This window comes from Bombus vancouverensis, chromosome 1 (genome assembly GCF_051014615.1).
Source record: "Bombus vancouverensis nearcticus chromosome 1, iyBomVanc1_principal, whole genome shotgun sequence".
NCBI classification, from domain to species: domain Eukaryota; kingdom Metazoa; phylum Arthropoda; class Insecta; order Hymenoptera; family Apidae; genus Bombus; species Bombus vancouverensis.
The window spans coordinates 17,481,077-17,504,176 of record NC_134911.1 but is presented as its reverse complement, the minus strand read 5'-3'; the positions used below and the strand labels follow the sequence as shown (position 1 = coordinate 17,504,176).

The 23,100-nt window shown below is 42.7% G+C and overlaps 2 protein-coding genes across 19 annotated transcripts in view; one reads left to right on the top strand and one right to left on the bottom strand.

Annotated features, from left to right (window-relative positions):
- The window catches only part of LOC117153716 (uncharacterized), an 84,060-nt gene that overhangs the window by 23,359 nt on the left and 37,601 nt on the right, over positions 1 to 23,100 (bottom strand). The gene's annotated exons all lie outside the window — the stretch shown is intronic.
- On the top strand, positions 6,999 to 21,229 carry scrt (scratch). The gene is made up of 4 exons (XM_033328019.2): positions 6,999 to 7,913; positions 7,989 to 8,420; positions 18,347 to 19,112; positions 19,802 to 21,229. The coding sequence occupies exons 2-4, from the start codon at positions 8,102 to 8,104 to the stop codon at positions 20,457 to 20,459; spliced, it is 1,743 nt and encodes a 580-aa protein (XP_033183910.1). The 5' UTR covers positions 6,999 to 7,913; positions 7,989 to 8,101; the 3' UTR covers positions 20,460 to 21,229.

Genomic DNA, 23,100 nt, shown 5'->3' with positions numbered 1-23,100 from the left:
AAACAGCTACTATTATTACAAATACCACGTAATCTTCTTCATTATTTTGTATCTAACATACAACGTGTTCAGTTTAAACGTATAATATACTATCGCGTTTGTAATTAGTGTGAATATGAACAATTTTGGAATATCTATATCTGCGAAATTCTGCATTTAAGAATCTTTGGAGTTTTTAAATCGATCAAATTTTGGAGCTTCAAGTATTCGAATATTTGAAATTTCGAATGTTTGAAATATTTGAACTCCGTTTTCTTTTTTATTTTTCAGTGAAAAAATTTACGAATTTGGAGTCAGTGATAGTTAAACAAACTGGACGACAATTACACAATTTTATTACTTTTTATATTTATTGTCATTTATGCCAAAGGAAACTCGAAAGATACTTCGATTCTCCACAACTCGTTCCTATTCTTCGCTACAGACGAACAGAGTCGATATTTCTCTGCTGAAACGTGGTTTTATCTCGAATGTATTAAACGTAGGTGAAAAGTCGAGATACAATACTCGCAACGAGGGTAGAATGTTGGAAGCGCAGGCCTCCAACAAGCGTCGAACGCGTTATTGAGTAATCTCACACGGCACGGACTTTATTTCGACGTTTCGCCACCGGGTGCCGGGGCCAAGAGGGCAGGATGCCAAGGGATCGGCGTAAGAAGGATCAGATAAAGTTCCAGATATGTTCGAGCTCCGCCTACGTAACTAGAAAATTCACTTTGGCCCTCGAGAATCGCGAATCGACCGACCTCGTCGACTGAACTTCCAAGTGTACGTCACTGCGAACATTTGCAGTTAAGCCGACAGAATGACAATCTGATAGACCAGATTCCGAGTTTCAAACATCTCGTTCTTATCTATGCTCGACCTTGGTTGTCCATGGGATCCAAATAATCAAAATTTCAGATATTCGAATATTCAAATATTCCAAAAATTGTGTAGTCTCGAAGTTACAAATATTTTGAAATATATTCAAACTTTCAAAGTTTCAATTATTCAACATTTCAAAGTTCCAAATGTTCAAAATTTCGAATTTGTAGGATTTGAAACATTAAAAATTTCAAATACGCGAGTATTACGAATATTCGAAATTTCGGAGTTACAAACATTTAGAAATTCAAAGTTTCGAATCGAACATCTTCGTTCGTTGTAGCATTTCGATCTTATTAGCAGGAATTGTTCGTTTCACGATCATTTCGTATAACATACCCTGGTGCACGCTTTACGCTTTACACAAGCTTTTTTTAAAGAACATTTCATTTTCATTCCTCTGGCTCACTTTCAAAAAGAGCAAAGGTTTTGTTGGCGATGGCGCTCCGAAAGCCCTGTTACTAAGAGCCAGGATTTAGATTACGAAAGCAGTTTTCGTTGGGACGAGCCCGGGATAGTGCGATCGATCCCGGAGACACGATTGACGTTACGCAATACTCGACGGAATCGAGTTGGGGAATGAAGTGGAACGAACCGATTGTCCCCGCGATTGCTGGCAGATTAGGAATTTCAAGGCATGTCGTGCTCAGCAGAAACAGAGCGCCCCTGCTGTTCCATGCTCCGCGGTAATGAACTGTTGTCCGCGTAAAAATATGGCATCAGGGAAAAGGAACTTCGATACCCTACACCCTAATTCAACGTAATTTTCCGTCAGTATATGGCTGTTCCATGAACCAGATATGAGGGTGCACATGTTGCTTCCTGTGAGAGAAACCACGTGTTTAAATTTGCATATTTTTTTTACAAAAATTTGTGAATTTCTGCTATGAAAATTTATTTTATAAATATATACAGGCCAGCTTTTACATTTACGAATCCTACTTTTAAACGAAAACTTTATATACTTTTGTACAAGCTCATCGATTTACAAGCGTTTTTTACAATCTTCCAGTGATCGTAATTTTGAAAATTCTCGCAGAACTTGTTACCATGTTTGTTACCATTGTCTTACAACTTGTCTCGCAACACCATCTTCGTCAATAGATATTCCACTGAGATTTAATTTGAAATTGAATATTAAATTAAAAATTTCTATCAAAATAAATCCAACATCTTCCCTTTCAGAAAGAAATGAAGGAAACAGTCGTGGCATTAAACAGAAATCAAAATGAGTTTGGGGGACTCGTGGAAGGAAATGTCTTCCATTTTGTGGCATTATCTTTGATAAATTTCTTTCTGACGATCGCAAAAAGTCAGCATTTTAAAGTTTTTAAGGTATACCCTTGGCGATCAGCGCCAAACAGTGTGGCCAGCCATTCAAGCTAACCGTGGCCAAGGCAGCTTAATTTTGGCGATCGATTAGAGGAGAATCGCCCGTTAGGCGATTAGAATGGTGTAGGAGGAAAAGTGGAGGGACATTATCGCTAATGGCGCGTATAATTCGCCGCCAGGGACTTGACATTTCGAATAATTTTTAATCTTCTTATACACCAAGAAGCATCAACTGTTCTTGATTATAGAAAAATAAATAAAAGAGTTACTAAAAAGATTTTAATAGCGAAGATAAGACGAAACGATTCTTACTTCGTGTATCTAGATATTAGGTGTTCTCCATTAGCTTCGTATCCATTAACCATTTATCAACTTTACGTATCTTTATACGTTTATATCGTTGACCTAAAATTATTTTATTAGATAACAGAAAAACGTAAGAAAACATTAGACGACCTTCAAAATGTTATTCAGATATGAAATACAAATTTAACGATCGAATAAAATTTCGAAATTAGCAGAAGACAAAATGATAATATCTTGAACAAAAAGATAAGAAATTTATATAAGGAAATTTTCTGTATAAAAAGCGATTCGAATCGATTAGGGTATTGATACGGTGCACGTGCGACGGCAGGTGCGAATGACGAAAAAAAAACAGAGCGGTTGGCGGGTCAATAAACAAGATTAGCTCATGCAGACGCGCGTAGGTGTGACACGCAGTGTGAACGCACACCAGCTGGATAAATCACGGGTCGAAGGTAAGTGGCGTGGCTCGCGCCATCGTTTAATTAGCGATTGATTAGAGATAACGGCGGAAAGATGAATGCCACGCGAGATAAAGCTCAAATTCGACGCGGTTATTCGCGTTTCGAATTAATACGATCCAGTTAAATGAAATAGACCTAAATTAAGTACTATTAACGAGCAGATGTGTTTACATGTTTGGCTATTAACACACTGTAGACGAGATGCTTTATCTTTGTTTTGTTAAGAATTTTTAACGAGAAAAATATTCGCATTTTTTGTCCAAATTGTGATAGAAACAATAAAAGGCAATCGATTGAATCTAACAAATTTTGAAGATAAAAGATACAAATTTATGCACGTAGTCTCGAAGTTTTAATTTTTTTTTTAATGGAACATTCGACATGAAAATAATTTATAATGATTGAAAAACCACAAGTAATTTAAAGATACTTGAAGCAAAGAAAATAAATGAGATGTCTGATCTGCAAGGAACAGGGATCGTGTGCATTGTACAGGATAGAGTGATATTTTTCATTATTTTCTTTTCCTCTGAAAGCTATTTGCATTAGGAGTTTTGAAGCGTGTAGTTAGGATTGTATTATGCCAGAGAGGGTGAGCAAGGGCTTGACTGTTCTATTTACCAATGCAAAGGGATTGATAGGGTCGTGTAAGAATAGAAGCACTTGTGTTGATTGCTTTAGAATGCTTTACGAGCAGCGATGGAATAGCTCCAATTGTTTCTACTATATTGAACGATATCTACCAAAAGTAGCTTCTGTTCTTTAACTAAAAGATCTAAATAAAAAATGTCTTGAATTAGTATTTTACGACGCTTTTCGCAATATGTTACTAATACTACTTAATTCTGTTGCATAATCAATTTTTTCTAGTTTCTGAAAAAAGAAAAAATACATATACAGGGTGGTTGGTAACTGGTGGTACAAGCGGAAAGGGGGTGATTCTACGCGAAAAAAGAAGTCGAAAATATAGAATAAAAATTTTTCGTTTGAGGCTTTGTTTTCGAGAAAATCGACTTTGGATTTTCGCTCGGAACGCGTGCACTTTGTCGCGTCTCGTTATAACGGATCTCACTGTAGATCGTTGTCTCGATGGAAAAATTAAAAAAAAATTTTTATTCTATATTTTCGACTTCTTTTTTCGCGTAGAATCACCCCCTTTCCGCTTGTACCACCAGTTACCAACCACCCTGTATATGCCATTGATTATGAAAGCGGTTTAAATCATGTATTTTTCGTTTATTTTTCGAGATATTTAACGGTTTGTGTTCAGCGAATAAACTCCGTTCTGTTTAACGACGCAACAACTTATTCAATCAAACGGCTCAATTGCTCCTACTTTGCAAACATGGTTTCAGATTATTGCAATGTAAATAGACGAGTTCACGATAGATACGTATCCTAGGATCGATCTTGCAAATCGAGATGCATCAGCTGTTGCGGCACGGTTTCGTCATATGGCACGGTTATTACGCGACACCATTTAGAAAGTTTGCGCGCTGCTGGAAGAGCGACAATAGTCGGTAAATAGGACACGGGCAACGAGGAGAGTTCCGTTGAAACACGCGGCGAAACATCTGTCCGCAAAACACGAACCAATCTCGATATTGTCGTGGGTGATCGACGCCCCGAACTCCTTCGTTCCGGCAGAAATTGTAGCCGATAGTTTACGAGCCTTTGGCCACAGGTGATACGAAGAACATTGTTGATAACGTCAAAGACAGATGTGTGTAGGAACTATGTATGTACTTTATTTTTGAATTCTTGTTATCAGATTGCGAATGTTTATTCATTTACGAGAGATTTAAAGAATTTGCAAAACGAAAAATCCCATTTTCCTCGATATCGAAAGATTTCCAACTATTCGTATCATATTTCTACAATTTTTTAAATAGTCCAATTGAAAGTAACTGTTATTATTTATCGTATTACGTAAGAAAGAACGATACTATGTAACATGTAACGAATTAACACAATGTCTAAAGTCAAGGTTTACAACTCAGAGCTTGATCTCTCCACCTATACCTAATACTGCCCCTCTAATTTCCAAATTTCGCGAAATCGCATATCGTCCTCCATCTCAGGAAATCCATTGTACTCTGCAAACAAAATCTTATCGCAAACCTTCTATACACAATTGTGTTTGACCATTGATCGGACCTGTGGAATCGATAAGAAACGAAAGAAAGACCACTTCGAATTTCCATTCGCCGAAGGTTGATAACCTCTTGTTCCCAAAACCGGTTTAACGGGGAGGTGCCATGTACCGGTTTCGATTGGTCTGTATCCCATTTACGAAAACTCGAGCCGTAAGAGCGACGAAAGACGTTGGCGTGGGTCAGTAGACGGGACAGGAAGGCCAGCGTGATATTCGATACGAGGTATCGCGTGCGCGGGGTGGCTGGTGCCACCCTAACGTGGCACGTGGGGTGCTACCAGGTGTTGCCTAGACGTCGGGTCGATGCTGATCGGTAGCGCATGCGTGGCCATCCCCATTCCGCTTCGCTGTCCCCACTATCAGCTCAGCTAACCCTCGCGCGGACCTTCGTTCTCCCACCACTTTAGCCGACATTCTCATTTCTGGCTCCTCCACCCTCGACTTTCTCCCCCTTTTTGCAGAATAGGGGAGATAGAGGCTACCCTCTCCTATTCGAGATCTCACCCCAACGTGTGCCAGCTACCCTTCACCCCTCGCACCGTCCCTTCTACACGCTGCACTAACACCATCAACCCGCTACCAACAAGTTCGCGTCGCGTATCGGGCGACATAGCGTCACCACTATGCAGCCAATCTTCCATAGGAATTACCATCGGCCTCCCCCTTGGGAGTTTACACACTCGTCGTGACGCGAGGAACGAGGCCGGTGCCCGTGGCAGCCCGGCCAGCTGTTCTCTCTTCCGCTCTTTCTCTTTCTCTGTCTCTGTCTCTCTCTCTCTCTTTCTCTCTATCTTTCCTCTATGTCTACATTCGACACGGCGCGGCGGCCTCGACACCGACCACTTGCACACGCATCCCTCGCGGACGGTTTCGGTGCACGGTTTCTTTTTTTCTTTCTCTTTTTTGCTCGGGTTCACTAACCTCCACCGTGACACACGGTCGGTTTCGAACGAGCTTCCGTTTCGGTGGATTTACGGGCTGGGGGGAAATTAAGCCTCGATCGAACGTGAATTAATTTGATATGTTTTAGTTATAAGTTGCTTGGGGACGGCCTCGAGGTTTTTGGAACGTGCAACTAGGAAGGTATATAAGCATCGTTTATGAGAAAGTTAGAGAAAGCATGGAATACTAACAGCGTGGTTCATACTTCTGTTTAGACTAGCTATGATTTGGGCTAACCAAAGTTGCAGGCTACTATAAGCATACGATGGCGGCAGACTGCCATAAATCCAAGTTTGCACAATGTGTGCGTGCGCGGGAAAGAGAGAGTCGATCTGTTGGCGTACACCCTCGTCGGGGCGCAATAGCGTCGATCAACAGGGTTTTCCTCGAACTGCAGACATTCTTCCTTATTGACCCAACCTCTGCATGAAATATCTACCACGTCTCGTTCTTCCGAAATTTCTCTAACATACAATCTTTTCGAGTAATCATCTCCTAATTGTTATAAAATTCCACGAAGTAACAAGCTAAAAGATACTCTTAAAGGCCAACGAAGCGTGGCTACGCCAATGGCGATGCACACACGCGCGTTTCGCGCAAACGTGGAGGTCGCGCGCGCACACAATCAAAAGGCCTGCAGGAATCGAGAACTAGCATCGGCACCCTCGAGGGGTTGCGCAGCCATCCCTTGCTTCAGCAGAAACCATCAGCAGCAGCAGCGGCGGCGGCGGCGACGGCGGTGGCAGTGGAGCGATTGCAGCGCCGCCCCCCGATGCTGACTCAAGGGGAGCCGCAACGGAGGGACGACGGGGGTTCCTAGTTCCGTTGTGGTCGAAACGAGAGGTGGAATTGGTAGTTGAAGCCAGACGAGGAGAGAAAATAACGTAAGGTAGGGGATAAGCGACGGAGCGGCAGCGCCACCGACTAAACAGTCGCACCCCGTCGTTGTGATCGTATTCGAGGGCACCCCCTGTCACTGGCGAGAGCCGCGACAGGGAGCGACCGAGAGAGTATCGGACAGACAGACAGACGGACGGACAGACGGACGGACGGACAGACGGTCAGTCAGTCAGTCAGTCAGTCAGTCGGTCCACTCAGTTAGCCAACCAACGGAAGTTAGTAGTAGTCGTCGTGTGAGAAAAACTGTACTGCACGAGGGGACGGAAGGACTGAACAACATATATCTATACACGTATACATATACATACATATATATGTACAAACATTGAAGAGAGGCACGCTGATGAAAGAGGATCGAGAGACGTGGACGGACGGCGAGTGAATAAAGAAGAGCGGAGTAAGAACGAAGAGGAATACAGACGAAGATACAAGGAAAATCGGTAGTAGGCATCAACCTGATCAAGTAGTAGCATAGTAGTTGTCTAGTGGTAGTACCGAGAGAAAAAGAAAACGCGAGTTTGCTAGTACGAATCACAGAAAGGGGTGAGGCCGGAAAAGTCGAGGAGGGTTCTCGTGCGAACAGGCTGGCATGGTGGCGGTGCATCCTACGAAGGAGCTGCCCTCGCTGTGCCGATGACGAGGCTGCAGATCACGCCCCAACGTGAGCAAGGAAGGACGAAGAGGAAGCCGCAGCAGGCACCGTCAACGGATAGCTCGATCATCCGGGGAGAGGTTAACGGCAGGTTACAGATACGGACGGCGCTGAGTGACGGACGGCGGCGACGGAGGCGACGGCGTCGCAACATCGACGACCGCATCGTCGTGGTCGACGGCTGGTGTAACGAGGAACGCGATACCGGCGATAGCGGTGCCGGTGGCGGGCTAGGCGTCGCGCTAGTCGACGTCCTCGACGTCCTCGACGTCCTCGGGATCGTCGATCGTCGTCGGTACGGTGGTGCGTTTGGTGCGGTTGGTGAGGGTGTTGGTAGTGGTGTAACAACGTCGGAGGTTTTTCGTGACAGGGATACTACGTCAGGATCATCGTCGTCGCCGGCGCCGAGTGATCAACACCTGGTGAACGAAGCACGGAGAACCCGTGGTTGCAACGGCTACGGAACACCACAACTGCGTCAACATGCCGCGCTGCCTCATGGCCAAGAAATGGAAGGCCTACCCGTGGCCGGATCGTGTCGACGATCCACAGGAAGAACAGAACGATCCTTCGAACATTCTACAGGAGCAGGGGAACCACGGGATACAGCAGACTTCCGCGTCATTAGAGAAGAGGCAACACAGGCATGAGCCAGAGGACGAGGAGATCGACGTGGTTGGGGATACGGATAGCAGGCAAGTCGATCATCAGCAGACCTGTTGGGGTCCGCATAGTCCAACCGCTGGTGCCACTGCACCTAGTCCACCACCACTGAACGCATCTGGTGCTCTGTATTATCATGGTGAGTAGGTAATCTTTAGTGTTATCAGTTGAAACTGGTCGTCAGAATACGTATATGAAAGCAACCAGCTATCCCTTAAATCTGGCCTAATATAAAATTCCACGTGTTAGGTTAAGAAGAATCCCTTGAAGGAATTACACGATCATCTCATTTACGATAAACGCTAGATCATCGTAGCCTACCCTCTATTTACATCTTCGTGCCACGCCCTACATTGCCCAGATTCCATGGATTCTAATCTCGCGCGTAGCATCGCGAATTGCGATGAAGAGGACCGTGCCACCACTGGTCACAGAGACTCTTTTACCCTCCGAGATTGGACCCTGGAGTCTGGCCATGCGTCGAGCCACGGGGGTGACACACCCGCCGATTGGCCGATCGGCTGCGCTATAGAGAAATTGCGGTACTCTACCGCGACGATAACACGAGGCATGCTCCCCATGGGACTCGCAGAAACGGATGCGAGATAACTATCGTGTGGACAACGTCTCCTTCGACCGACTAACCCCTCTTCATCCCTCTTGATTTAATGATTTTCCTCGTTTAGCTCGCGATCGTACGATGGATTCTGGCCATGCGTCGCACGCACACGTATGAATACACGTGCACACGTACACATGCCCGCACATAGACGTAGGCACAGACACGTTCACGCGTTCAGCGACACACCCGCCAGGCCGATCGTTGATTCTACTGCGGATCTTTGGGTGGATCGAAGCAAAAGGGGAGGAATGATTCCTCTTCCTCGCTCTCCCTCTCGTCCCATTTAGGTCACGTTCCTTTTACGAACAAAGCGTCCGGCTGTGTTTTTTTTTGGAACCGCCTTTTCTCTTATGTCTCTCAGACAGATCTCGCGTTATGACAAACGGGGACATCGGATTTTCGGCAAACGCGCTCTGATTCGCTTTACGTACCTCTGCCTGCATTTTTTCATCCTAAAAGACTCTCGTTAATATCGACGATCTCTACTTATTATTTTTCTCCACGGCTAAAATATACGAACGAACATACGGATAAATTATTCGTTGATTCCAGAGAAATAAGAATTTCCCGTATTTATTTCAGCTAATAATAAGTGGTACAACTCGTAATATCCGAAACCAAATCTCTTGAACTCTCGTAGTTTCGTGCCTTAAAATCCCAATAAAATTACCAGTTGCATTATTTATTTCTGTTTATCTGTAGAGATGGTAGGACGTTTTGAAAGTGCATTGAATATTGCTGCTCTGCTCTGCACTAACTGAATCGCACGTTTAAAATACCGTCACAGAGAGAGAGCGCACAGAATTAACTTTACATTCATAAAGTAGGAGAAACATTCCAATGTGCAATTTGGGTCAGATCTTGGTATTAGCAACTCCATTTCCAATCGAAATCCAAAGTCTGGATTCATTAGTTATTTCCAGACGTCTGCGATATTTTGAAACTACTTCGACGAGCCATTGTTTAGAAGGGACACGATGATGAACAAAATTAGCTAGTCGAAACAGAAATTACTAGCATTTCGAGGCTACCCTCTTCGAGAACGAGCAATTTCACGAACAATACATGTTTTAGCTGGAAACTCAAACAACGACGAGTTGGAAAACCAACAACAAACAGGGTACATGTTGAGTGCATTCCACAAGTTGACTCGAACGAACGCGTACATAAAAAATACGTGCCTTGTCTATCATGGGGTTGGACATTTCATCTACTTGTTTATTTATATCCCATTAAAGCTATAAGCACTTCGATTGCTTGGCTTATGACGTATTTTTGTTATCCTTTGTTACGCAATGAAAACGCTCGCTTTTGTCTCTCTCTTTCTTTTTAACAATCACGTTGATCAGTTGGTTGCAAAAAATTCACGCGAAAGCAGCTGTTAATTGAATTCAGTTATCGATTATAACGCCCGACCGTCGGGTCTTTAACATGGCGCGAAGTGTTATGTAACACGTGTACCACCACGACGCCGCGACGGCGTGGTCGTGATTCAACGTAGAATTTATGAAAAACAAAACAACGATCGTTCATCGTTCTTATCGCGGAATTTGCATACCGGTAAACGTGTCCTCTTGTTTTATTCCAATCCTCGAATAAATATCGTTTGAGAAGAATTTCAATAAATATCCGTTTGTATTGTTCTGATTCTTGAATATGACATATCAAATGGTGAATTATTTTTATAATTTTTAATAATTATCACCGATGAAATAATTTCTATTTTTACCGTTATTTTGATATTACCGTTATTGGAGAAATATTTTGGCTCGTCATTGGAAATCGTGAGAGAAAACTGTAATTCCTTGGATATAATTTATTCGTAACCTTTCATCCAGTGTTCGATTTTATACATCGTCGAACGCGACCTTGTCAGATCAGAATTCAGGTCGAAAATATGTAAGAACGACGTGGCATCGATTAAACGGCTTCCTTTTACTGTGACTCTCAACACACGAATAAACGAGCTGCATTTTCTTCGCGGTCACGTAATGCCTCATTGTAAGGGCTGCTTCTCACGCTTCCCTCCTATCATATGATTCTCTTTTCACAATGTTTACGTCCGTCTAATTTATAATGTTAACCGATGCGAACAAATTATTAAATGCCGGACAAAATATAATATTTTAGAACGATTGTATTCCTCGCTAAACACTCACAATTGTACGAAATCATCAGCCTCGGAAATAAATAGCTTTAGATAGTATTAAAGCTCAGAAAGAAATCCTTTTATTTTTGATCGACTTATTGCTCCGTAACCAATTGAATTACGCATTAAAAAAGCATGTTGGTTCGAAGAATAACTAGTCTGAATCAAGTTTATGCTAGGTTTAAGTTAATTCCGATGCGATATTTTTAATAATTCCACGAAATTGTGTGGATGACGAACAATTAAAGGAATGGCTTGGGTTCGAAATTAGAAGATTCGAATTAATTTTAGGCAAAGTTTGGCTTACGTTCGAATCACCTTCGGATTTGGTTTTTATTCCGAAAAAGAAAAGTTAGGTCTGCGAATTTTCCAAAACGTCGCAGCCAGAATTTTCGGAATCATCGGCGGCCCGGATCCGTGTCGGCGGATACGCTAATTGCCAGCTTTATTATCGCGACTCGCGAAACGGACGCGCTCGCTTGACACCCACTGCGGCTCCGCGCGTTGCGCAAACGCGCGTCACATCGCGTTTTTCGTCGCAGCGGTTCCCAACAATTCCGGAATCCTCGCCGAATTCAAACAAGCCTCGAACAACCGCGTTAAACCTTGTATCATTCTTCAAAAAATTGGAAAATATCTATCGGCCTTTCCATCGAAATTATTCTATCAATCTCTTTCAAACGGTTCAATATCTTGTGTAATATGCTACCGATAATGTAGCGTGCACGGCTGGTTCGGAACGATCGGCGAATAACAATAGCAAAAAGGACCTTACGTCGCCCTTTGAAAGGCTAGAATCAACAGACTCGTGGGAGCGTGCAGAGCGTTCATTCGACATTATTGATTCTCACCCTCTCCCCTGGCCCCTCTGTCTCTCCTTCAACCCTCCCGCTCTCTTACCCTCTTTCCACTCACGGTCTCTGTCTATCCCTAGGCCGTTGATGAAATGCACTTCCAGACACGACCGCTCTCTTCTTTCTCTCCCTTTCTCTCGCTTACCCTCTCTTTCTCATCTTCCTTTGTGTGTGTTTGAAAGTGTACGTATAGGTTTGCGTGTGTATGTGTGTTAACTTCCTTTTATTTCAGCCAATAATAGATGCGCGCCGGTTGATCGATCGTCGGCCACGGTTTTCTGATTTATTGCTGTCACGCCCGCCCCTTACCCCTCTTCTGCTGTCGGCCCACCGAGGAAATAGACCCCCTGCGATTCGTCAAAGCGCTGCTCTTTATTCGCCTTCTTTCCACAATCGAGAGATTTACGTGTCAACGGGGTTCTCCTGTTAATTCTCATCCGACTTCTCTGCTTTCGGCGCTAAATCATTTTTTTTTTTTCGGTGTTGATAGTTTATCGTATTCGTGATGAACGACGGAGCGACGTAGAACGGTCGTCCTCGACCTTTGTCGAAGCTAGAGATTTTAATATCGTACGTAAGAAGATTCCTCGTTCTTAAAAACTGCGATATCTGCACACGCTGAAGTGCCATCTGTTGATATCAACGGCTCCCTTTCCATTATTCAGACGTTACGATCCGGTAATCCTTGTTGTTTATGAATCTCGAACTTCTTAAAGTAGCATGGACTTGTTTTATGGATGTTTTGTCGAATCTTCTTTAAAGAACCTCTAATACGACTTTATATGTGCGATATGTGTCACGGTATTGTCCACGAATGATACAACATATTGTTCCTGCAACTTCAGCGACAGTTTCGTCCCGTTAGAACGTAACGTAATTTGAATAACGATACTCTAACAAAATCCACGTCCAAAAATATGAAAAACCATGTTTCGTTGAGATAAAAGTTATACTTGAAACTAATTAATTTTTGTTGTGTTACATACCTTTGAGTATTCGTATCTATAATTTCGTTAATTTAATAAGTACGAATTAATCAAAATTGCTGTTAGCAGTGAAAAGATCTCGTTTATAGAGCGTTTACTGTTCGTCGAAAATCAGCAGGAATAGTCTGACTGATCGATGACAATTAGGCAAGATGATCGCGTAATTAACAGTGCTGCTTGACGAACGATGATTATCGCGGCTGGATGGCGCTAGTGTTGGGATCAAAGGATCGGGTCAACGAAGGGAGGTGGATAAATCCTCGTGACGAGAATGGAAGTTGAAGGAATAGGAGTTTCTCTGTCTTACGCGGTTCGAAAGCTTCGCACGAGGGAGGAAATCGATTTTGAAAATCCGCTGAGTACGTGCGGATTATCGGTTTAAGGATTGCCGTTCGACGAGCGCGGCTTTCGACGCTGCAACGGGGTCAACACCTTCCGCGATTTGTTGCATTTGCGGAATAAACTAGCTTCTGTTTGCCGAAGACCTTCCTGCAATCCCATCGTTGATGCAATTTTCTAGGCTTTACGTACGAATCGTATTATCATCTTATTCGAAGAGCAAATTAAAGTTTGCCTGTTCGTTGTTTTAGTTGGTTTAAGTTTGAAGTAGATTTAAAGCATTACGATCGCAACAAGTGTCGTATGAATAGTTAGCGACGTTACATTTTTATCGTATGTAATTTGTTTTAATGATGCATAAAAGTTTCCCGTCACATCGAATCTGGGATTAGGTTAATTCAATCAATCTACTTTCTTAACTTTCGGGAAGATACGAGATAATCTTCGTTAATATACGTACATTAATTTTGATTTTACGAGAAAGTTCTTCTCAAAACAATAATTTGTCGAAACGAGGAATGATTCACCGAAGGCTAAAATATTCTTCGTTTCTCATTCATATCTAAATTCTTTACGTTCACGATCAACCATCGGAAACATCGACGAATCCAATCATATCGCGCTACGATCGTGAAACATATTTGTATTATACGATCAATGATGGCAAAGATAATAGAACCGTAATACATTTTCAAAAAAAGAAATTACCCAATTCCAATTTCTCATTACTTATTCCTAACGTCCAAACCTACACAAATCACCGCGAACACCGACGAACCAAGTCGTACCGTGACATGCACACGGAAAGACGAATTTGCATTGTACAATCAACGAGCACGTTTCATCGATTGCGACCGGGTAGGCCGCTTGACAAATCTACTGGAAAACAACAAGAATTTCCGAATCGTTTCGTATGCACGAATCGCTAGTGAGAAAAGGAAAAGCATAAGAACCAAGTTAATCTCAAGCTGTGTTAAGTTTTAGCGTGAAAACGATTTCGACACATACAGGGTGGTTGGTAACTGGCGGTACAAGCAGAAAGGGGGTGATTCTACGCGAAAAAAGAAGTCGAAAATATAGAATAAAAATATTTCGTTTGAGGCTTCGTTTTCGAGAAAATCGACTTTGAATTTTCGCTCGGTACGCGTGCGGCACGTTATAATGGATCTCACTGTAGATCGTTGTCTCGATGGAAAAATTAAAAAAAAAAAAGAATTAAAAAAAAGATTTTTATTCTATATTTTCGACTTCCTTTTTCGCGTAGAATCACCCCCTTTCCGCTTGTACCACCAGTTACCAACCACCCTGTATATTTGTACCGGAGGAAATACTTTGAAACTTATTATAGCACGAATTCCCGACTTTTGTCTCTCGAGAAGGAGCGCAGCTAACGGTAAAAAGCACAGAGACACGGGGTTGACGACGCCGCGACATGGGCAGGCAATTTCTGCGCTCCAGTGTTCGGGTCCTACTCGCAACAATGCGAATGTCGCGTTACATTGTCGCAGCGGCGGTATCGATCGTGTCCGGTGGAAGGCAACGTGGCATCGAAGGCTAACTGTCGCGTGTCCTGTCGCGTGGACACTGGCAATAAAAGGAAGGACCGACCGTTTAACTGTTTCGCTGAACATTATGTGGAACTCTTCCGAAAGTGTACTTAGAGCACAACTAGAGCCGAACTGACGTCGAATGAAAAGTTTGACTCGGTTGAAAGGTGTTGCTATAGTTGTTCATTGAAGGTTTGAGAAATAATGGAACACGTGTTTTTAACTCGTAATTGGCATTGTCGACGATACTTGAGTGTTTCTGTACTTTGTTTCAGTTTGTTTTCTGCGACGAAGAATTTGTTACAAGATAGGGTATAAAATACGAATTAGAACTACAATAGATGATCCGAGATCAAGTAGTCGAATTGAAATTGAAGTGAAATTATGGTGGTCGATTATGTTCCAATGATACCAGTTGTAGTTAATGACAATGTATGGGACGTTGTTGTTGAATTTCATTGTTTAGTTTAGTCGTCGATCAACATAGGGGAAAAATAATGTTGACATTTTTAATGAAAATGATGGATGCGAAAATTGGGACAATTGTCCTTGGATAAAAGCTATTTTTACGAGGTAGATTTCAGATTTGCTAGATTTCAGACGCTAGATTCCGTTAAAATTTCTACGTTTTTATCGATTGACAGTTTTAATGGATGGCTTAGGCATGTTCTTGCGTAGTTACACATAGATGACGTAGATAAACGCTGGATAATATTTTATCTTGACATTTGTCATGTGCCAGTGACAACAGAACTCTTGTAAGCGTCAGACCGCCATTTACGAAAAATAGACAATGAAAGGTCGAGAATCCTTATTTAGAAATATCACGAAACACCAAAATAAAATTAAGAAACATGAAGAAAATATGAAACAACCTGACTCGTCATGATATAGTACAAATCTTAGAAATTATGAAACCAATGCAAAAGGTGCACTTCAATTTTAATTCAACGAAAGAATAAACCCACGTATCATGGAGACAACAAAGAAATCATAAAAAAAATGTAAAGATCGTAAAAACTACAAAAAGATATAAAAGTTCTTAACAAAAAAAGAAAAAAGATAAATTCACGTGTCACAGAGATATGTAGCGGCACATAAATCAGAGGACGATGCAAATCCAGAGCGACTCATGTTGTTGTTTTGCCTCAGGACATTAACACCGTTATGATGTACGAAATGTAATAATAAACAAACTTCGAACAAAACAACATAGCCGCTACGCGCAACCGTCAACCCAAGTTGAATTTAACATTTCCGGTACTCCCACGACCAGTATAAAGAAACGAACACGATCGTTAAGACAATGAGTCGATCAGTAATCAGTAGTCAATTTTTATCGAGCCGTCTTATCAACCAGAATCAGTTAGCAGTAGTCAATCACGAATCAGTTAGTTATCAGTTATCAGTCAGTCAGTCTTTGTATGGGTCAGTTAATTAGTGAGTATCGAGCAATCTTACAGCGATTATCATCGAGCGAACATACTTTTAAATATATTTGACTACACCAAGTATCCACTCGTTTCGTCACTGTATACACCAACACGTTTAGTCCTCTTCCATAGAAATTTTTCCCACACACACGCAACAGATACCCTTTAGTATAATACAGAAAGAAACTCATCGCCCTTTTCTTCGTTTTGGTCGTTTTCTCGTTAACAATCGCACATGCTGGGACCAGCTGACGCGTGCCAGCAACAGGAAATGAAACGGCGCACCGGTTCCGTGTGATTCACGAATTCAAATATTCATGGAAGGGGCCATGGGGGTTGCGAGTGAACCGGCTGCCACCTATACACGTTAGAACGAAAAGTAAAAAGGGAGAAACAAGGAAGAAAAAGAGACAGAAGTATCGCGCTATCGATGCCCTTTAATTTTCGTCGACGACGTGTCTCGTTCCAGCCGAGAAAATCCTCCGAAGATAATTAAAGGCTGTCATTTCGTGGCTTGGCTCGATTCGTCGTTCGTATTCACGACGGACCACGCGGCGCAACCCTGTGAATCGGAAAACCTCGTGGCGTTTAATTTTCGAACCAGCAACCGTTTCCAATAATCGTTCGCCACGGAAATGGCCAAATTAAAGGAAACTTTTATGGATGGAATACGAAAACTCGTCGATGGACAAAATTTCAGCTGTGTTGGATAGAATTTCGTTGCTGCGAGAATATTGCAGACTGGTTTCGGGTTAATTGAAAAATGCTTTTCCGTATTATCGCGGAATCGAAGAGATCGTACCTAGTTGTAAGAAGTCTCTTATTTTCTGTCTATATATATATTTTTAGTTATATATATGAGCAAGGTCTGAAAATTGCGCAACAATTACGAAGTCATATAAATCTTAAATTGTAAAGTTACAAACATCCGTATGAAGTCACATAGTACGACATGTGCTTTTATTATGGACCGAAATAACTTTTCACCATGGACGATCCAGATGATACAGATATTCCATTATAATATTATAATTTCCAGAAATAATATTTTCATGAATGCATTAATTATAATAGATATATTAAAATTTTGTTGAACACTCTCTCGCATTCTCTCGTGGACGTAGAAAGAGACACATCCAATATTTGTCTTCGATTTATTGGAATATTTAATACTCAAAAAATTTGTTTTATGATTCTTTTTTTCAATTCAAATTGTGATTTATTAAAAAAATATGGAGCTGGTTCTCTAGAGCTGGAATTCTTTCGATTAAAAATATTCTGGTTGTTTCTGCTTTAATTTCATTTTTTTTCTGGAATTAGGGTTGTTTATTTCGAGTGGACTTAGCTGATCGAGCGATCTGATTCGTTGCAACTAGAAAGGGTGAAAGGAGTTCATTGAACCCTCAACGGATACGAGTTTCGATCGCATGAATTTCGAGACGCGAAACCTTCAATTTGCATTATTCATTAGCAGTCCCTAATCAGCTTCGAATCCCCCATTAAGTTTGATTGACCGTGTATCCCTCATTACTTAATATTCCGTGTTAATTTTAGCCCCGACAGTGACTGAGCCAATTCGTTACCTGCACCAACACGCCGAGATTGATAATTTCAATTGTTAATCCTGTATCGATAATTTGCATTTCGATAATCCTCCTCGATCAAAATTGAGAAATGTAATGGAATATACATAAATTTTATCCTTCGTTTACAAGTTTATAAATAAGTAGATTATAAAAGATACATTTTCTAACACAAATGAGAATTCATTAAATTTTATCAAACATACGATATGCAAAATATCAGAAGAATGAGACGCAGCAAAATATTGCTTAACGTATGAAACTTGATGAGATAATGTCATCAAACAGATATTAGATGCTAAAACCTATCTGTTAAACTATCAAGTTACAAAACTGACGAAACCTTGGAAAGTATCTTCCATAAAAATACAAGTTATACCAAGAAACCTAGATTTGAAAAGTTATGCGCCACTAACGATAAGTCACAAGAGCTCGAGTCTCTGAGACGAGCTTTCCCATTTAACGAAGCAAGTTTATTAGACGATTAATGCCACTACATCCACCAAGTGTCTCATAAACGTAATCGATTTACCAAAACCAATCTACCCGCAGGTTACACGCACGAGTCATGGATCAACCACGAAGAACCACCAAAGTACGCGACGCTGCGCTCAGCGGCGGAGTTGGCCCGACCAGTGGTACCATCTCCGCCGCCTCCAGCCGCGCCTCAAGAGCTGGCCGCGGTGATGACCGGGTCCAGCCTGCACCAACCACACCCAGCAGCCCCAATGACAACTCCGTCGTCGTCGTCCACCTCGCTATGTTTGCCCCCGAGGAAAAGCCTCTCGATGTGTTTCACCAGCACAGGGACGGCGCTATCGCTGCCCCCGAAGAAGAAGGACATTTACAGGCCCTATAGCCTCCAGCCGATGTCGGATATCCGCACGTCGGAGATCCGCACGCCGGAGATCCGCACATCGGAAGTCCGCACATCGGAGATCCGCACGTCGGAGATCCGCACGTCGGAGATTCGCACATCGGAGATCCGTACGTCGGCCGAGGAGGATCTGTCCGCCGCGCAGGCGATCCTCGACCTGAGCGCGTCCCCGGCTGCGCCCACGCACTCGGTCTTCATTCACACTTTATCGCCTCCGCCTCCGCCTCCTCCGCCTCCAACGGTACCGTGCGTCGCGACGACAGGCCAGCTGCAGCCGACACAGTTGCAGCCGGCGCCGACCGCGCAGCCTATCCCTGTGTCCGTGCTGGTACCGGTGCCCAGCTCGCAAACTAACCAATTGCGACAACAGGAGCAAACCCCGCAGCCTCAGTCGCCCGCCACCGCGGAGGCCAACGCAAATTGCTCCGCCGGAAGAGATGGGTGAGTATCCAGGGTGGGCATTTCCATGAGAAGCGATGGAATATTTTTATTTTGTTTCTTTTATTTGATGTAATATATGGTTCTACTGAGAAGTACTATACAGAGATGAGAAGGCAAGGTCCTTCCACTACGGGTGTCTATTTTTATGATTATATCGGGTCGATTAGAAATGACCAATCAGATACGCATTCGTTTGCCCAACCACCTTCTTATCTTTGTACGGTAGACAATTCCACTGAGAAGTAGACGAATCTACCGAAAGGTAGACGAGTCTCTTTACATGTAGGGTTGTATATATATATATATATATATATATATATGTTAACTATACTTGGATCGTTATAGAGGATGAATGTAATATATGGTTGATGGATGAGTGATTGTGCAAATCGATGTCGCAATAAGCTTTCTGTATGTATGTGATATATACACGATAGCTTGTTATGGGTGTCACATTGCTTGAATGTTGTTGTATAACGTATTGTGTTCGTCGATATGGATACGTGTATATATGTTCTCTCTCATGTCGTGTACATCTGGTTCACGAATCTGTCGCATGGGTGTTACTCGTTGCTTATAATAAATCTTAAACACCAACCTCGATTATAGGCATTACACGAACTCGATCTAACCTCTCGGAACAAAATTCCAAATTTATCATAAATCACGGTGTTTTCCTTCCTCGACAGCACCAGCAGCGGCAGCAAGACGGTGGCCTACACGTACGAAGCATTCTTCGTGTCGGATGGCCGGTCGAAGCGTCGCAGTGTGAATACAAATGGCGCCGCGGTGCCTGACAAGGAGGCTGCTCAGCCGGATAGGCCAAAGTTCACGTGCACGGAGTGCGGCAAACAGTACGCAACCTCGTCGAACCTGTCCCGGCACAAACAGACGCATCGCAGCCTCGACTCTCAATCGGCAAAGAAGTGCATTCACTGTGGCAAAGCGTACGTGAGCATGCCAGCCCTGGCGATGCATGTGCTGACCCACAAGTTGGCCCACAGCTGCGGCGTCTGTGGCAAGATGTTCTCCAGGCCTTGGCTGCTACAAGGCCATCTGAGAAGTCACACGGGAGAGAAGCCATACGGGTGCGCGCATTGCGGCAAAGCGTTCGCCGATCGGTCGAATCTACGTGCCCACATGCAGACGCATTCCGCGGACAAGAACTACGAGTGCTCGAGATGCCACAAAACCTTCGCTCTCAAGTCCTATCTGAACAAACACCTGGAGTCCGCTTGTTTACGCGACGACGAGATGCCGCCGCAACAACAGCAACAACAGCAACCTGCTACCAATGGTAGCAACGCGACGACGCAACATCAACAGAGCAACAATCGTGGTTTGTAGCAGCGCTTCGACGACAGGAAGACCACGACCAGGCGCCTCGACGCCCTAGAGACCGCTGCTAGGGAGAGCTAGCGGTCGTTCCCAGCGACGCCCGGCTAACCGGGACGACGAGGCAAGATCGATGGAAGAAGATTGACGGGGATGAGGAGGGAGAAAGGGAGAAAGAATAAAGGTTTGCCGTAGGTTTTAAGTAGAAAAGTGCCAGTAGAGAAAATGGAGGATAATAGAGAGAAGTAACCTAATGGTAGATGGGTAGAGGGTGAAGAGAGGGGGAAATGATAGGAGTGTGTCGGTTTCTTAAATAATGTCTAACATTAATAAAAACGTCCAATAATGTTAAGTCTTAAAACGAGCAGAAAGAAAAAGAAGAATAAAAAACAAGATGAAACGACGATGGATAAAGGAGAGAACGATGAAAAAAAAAAAGATGAGATGAAAGAAACGAGAACAAAGAACACGTCGAACGGTGACGTCCACACTGCAGTCTAGTCACTCTAGTCGATTATATCTAATACATTATGATATTATATTATTATATTATATATTATATTATTATTATATATATAGTATATTTACTAGCGCGTACGGTTCTAGTCGCGAGCTCGTTACGGAGACACACTATTTATTGATACTTAGCTGCCTAAATGAAATAACGAATAAAAAGAAAATTCTTCGAGGATTAAACAAGAATTACACACGTACACGCATATAACAAACCAAGGGGGACACACACCACGATATAACGATAATAACGACGATAACGAAGCAGATTATTGAAAGGAAATTAAAAGACGATAGATTCGGTGCAATAACGACTCAATTAGAAGAAGGCTCGACTTAACCACGAGCTAACGAAATTTCCGGCCGGTTTTCGATTCTCCCCAAATCCTTTCCCCCGCGAGACCCTGCATCGACGCTCGTCCTCAGCGTCCTAATGCCAATGCATTGGCGACACGGGTATCGAATCGTGTCTAGAGATCGATTCGTCGCTCTCGTTGAAACGTACAGTCGTCACCGGACCACTTCGTTTCTTCCGAAGAGCATCGGATCGAATCTCGAGACGATCGGCCCTCTCCCATGTTCCTTTTTTCGATGGCTCCTTCCACGGTTGGACCACAATTACACTCGACCACAGGGCGATCGACGGATGATGGATACTCTCGATACAGGCGCCGGTGCAGGCCTGTACGTTTCTTTCGATGATAAGGAAGGAGGTTGTATATAACTGGCTCGTGTAACTTGTTTTCATTTTTCTCACGTTGATTGTTAGATCTCTTGGCGGCCGTTTGATGGTAACTTTTGCGGTTGAGTAGTGGACAAGGGAGTATTTGATCAGTAGCAGCCTTTTCAAGAAAGACATAGAAAAGCAAAAATCGAAATTCAATTTTATGTAGACCATATGTGAAGGATCTGAAGTGCTCGAGTAGACAAAATCGGGCTAATTATTTAGGCAGGAGAGAAAAATGAATCTCCCGTTTGTTTCATAGAAATTAGTAGAAAATTCGAACGATTCTACGCCATACATTGCATAAGAATTATACCGGACGAAATAATAATGCGATAGATGTCAAAAATTTCCTTGCTCGCCACCGTGTACCTCGACCATCCCAATACGCTCTACGTCATGCAAAACCGTTTCATTCTTACGAACGACAGTTCGCAGAACTCCTCAACTTTTCAAATATTTAATTCCATCAATTTTCTCATCGTTATTTTTACCTCGCACAGAAGAACACGGTTCCCATAAAAGAACGGGGAGAGAGAAAAAAAAAAAAAAGAAGAGAAAGTCATCGACAGTGATGCGTGGCATAGAACGTGTTAACGACACGTGGACATCGATCGAGCTGCCTCGAGGTCGTCGTATTTGCAATACTTCCAACGTGTTCACAGTTTTCAGCGATGTTACACGATCGGTTATATAGAAGCTCGAATACGAAATAAAGTAATATTCTAAGCGCGTTCACACGCGTACACATTTACATTACACAGTAGGTATACATAAGAACACGTAGGAGAAACAGACAAATATACACAGACACACGACACGAAGCGCGTTACACGTAATATTTAGAGCAGATTCGAGTAATAGATGCGTAACTTTGTTATACACATATTTTATAGAAGCAATATAACGAGTAAGGAAAAAAAAGTAATAATGACGACGCGTACGGTCAAAAGCAATGTTTCGACACAACGAATTATATAATTATACATATAGAGGCGAACATCGAAGTTTTAACGTGATGGAAAACGATGATTTGCTTCGGCAGAAACTTCTTCGATCGTCTGAACCCTAACCACGCTCTTCCGTTTTTCGCGATCGTCGTTCAAAATTGGCGCCACGACCAGTCGGATTTCGCGACTCGTAAAAATTCATCGATTCTGCCTCTTTTAAACTAAAGCAATATCTTCGAACGTTCCAACGAACAGGCCGCTTCCATTTTAGAATTTAACGAAAGAAAATAATTGAATATTTATCGGTTCGATCGTGGAAGAGATCGACTAATCAGTGGCTTCGTGGTTTGCCTTTTAACGATGGAGAATGCGCTTCGTAAGGCTTAATTAGCTTCTGATATCTTTTAAACGAGCTCAAGTAAGCTTCGTGCAACGAACATTTGGAACACCAATCTAGTCTTAAAAA

Coding starts and splice junctions, on each gene's coding strand:
- scrt (XM_033328019.2), top strand. CDS start 8,102: ATGCCGCGCTGCCTCATGGCCAAGAAATGGAAGGCCTACCCGTGGCCG. Junction 8,421..18,346: donor TGGTGCTCTGTATTATCATG/GTGAGTAGGTAA, acceptor ATCTACCCGCAG/GTTACACGCACGAGTCATGG. Junction 19,113..19,801: donor TGCTCCGCCGGAAGAGATGG/GTGAGTATCCAG, acceptor CTTCCTCGACAG/CACCAGCAGCGGCAGCAAGA.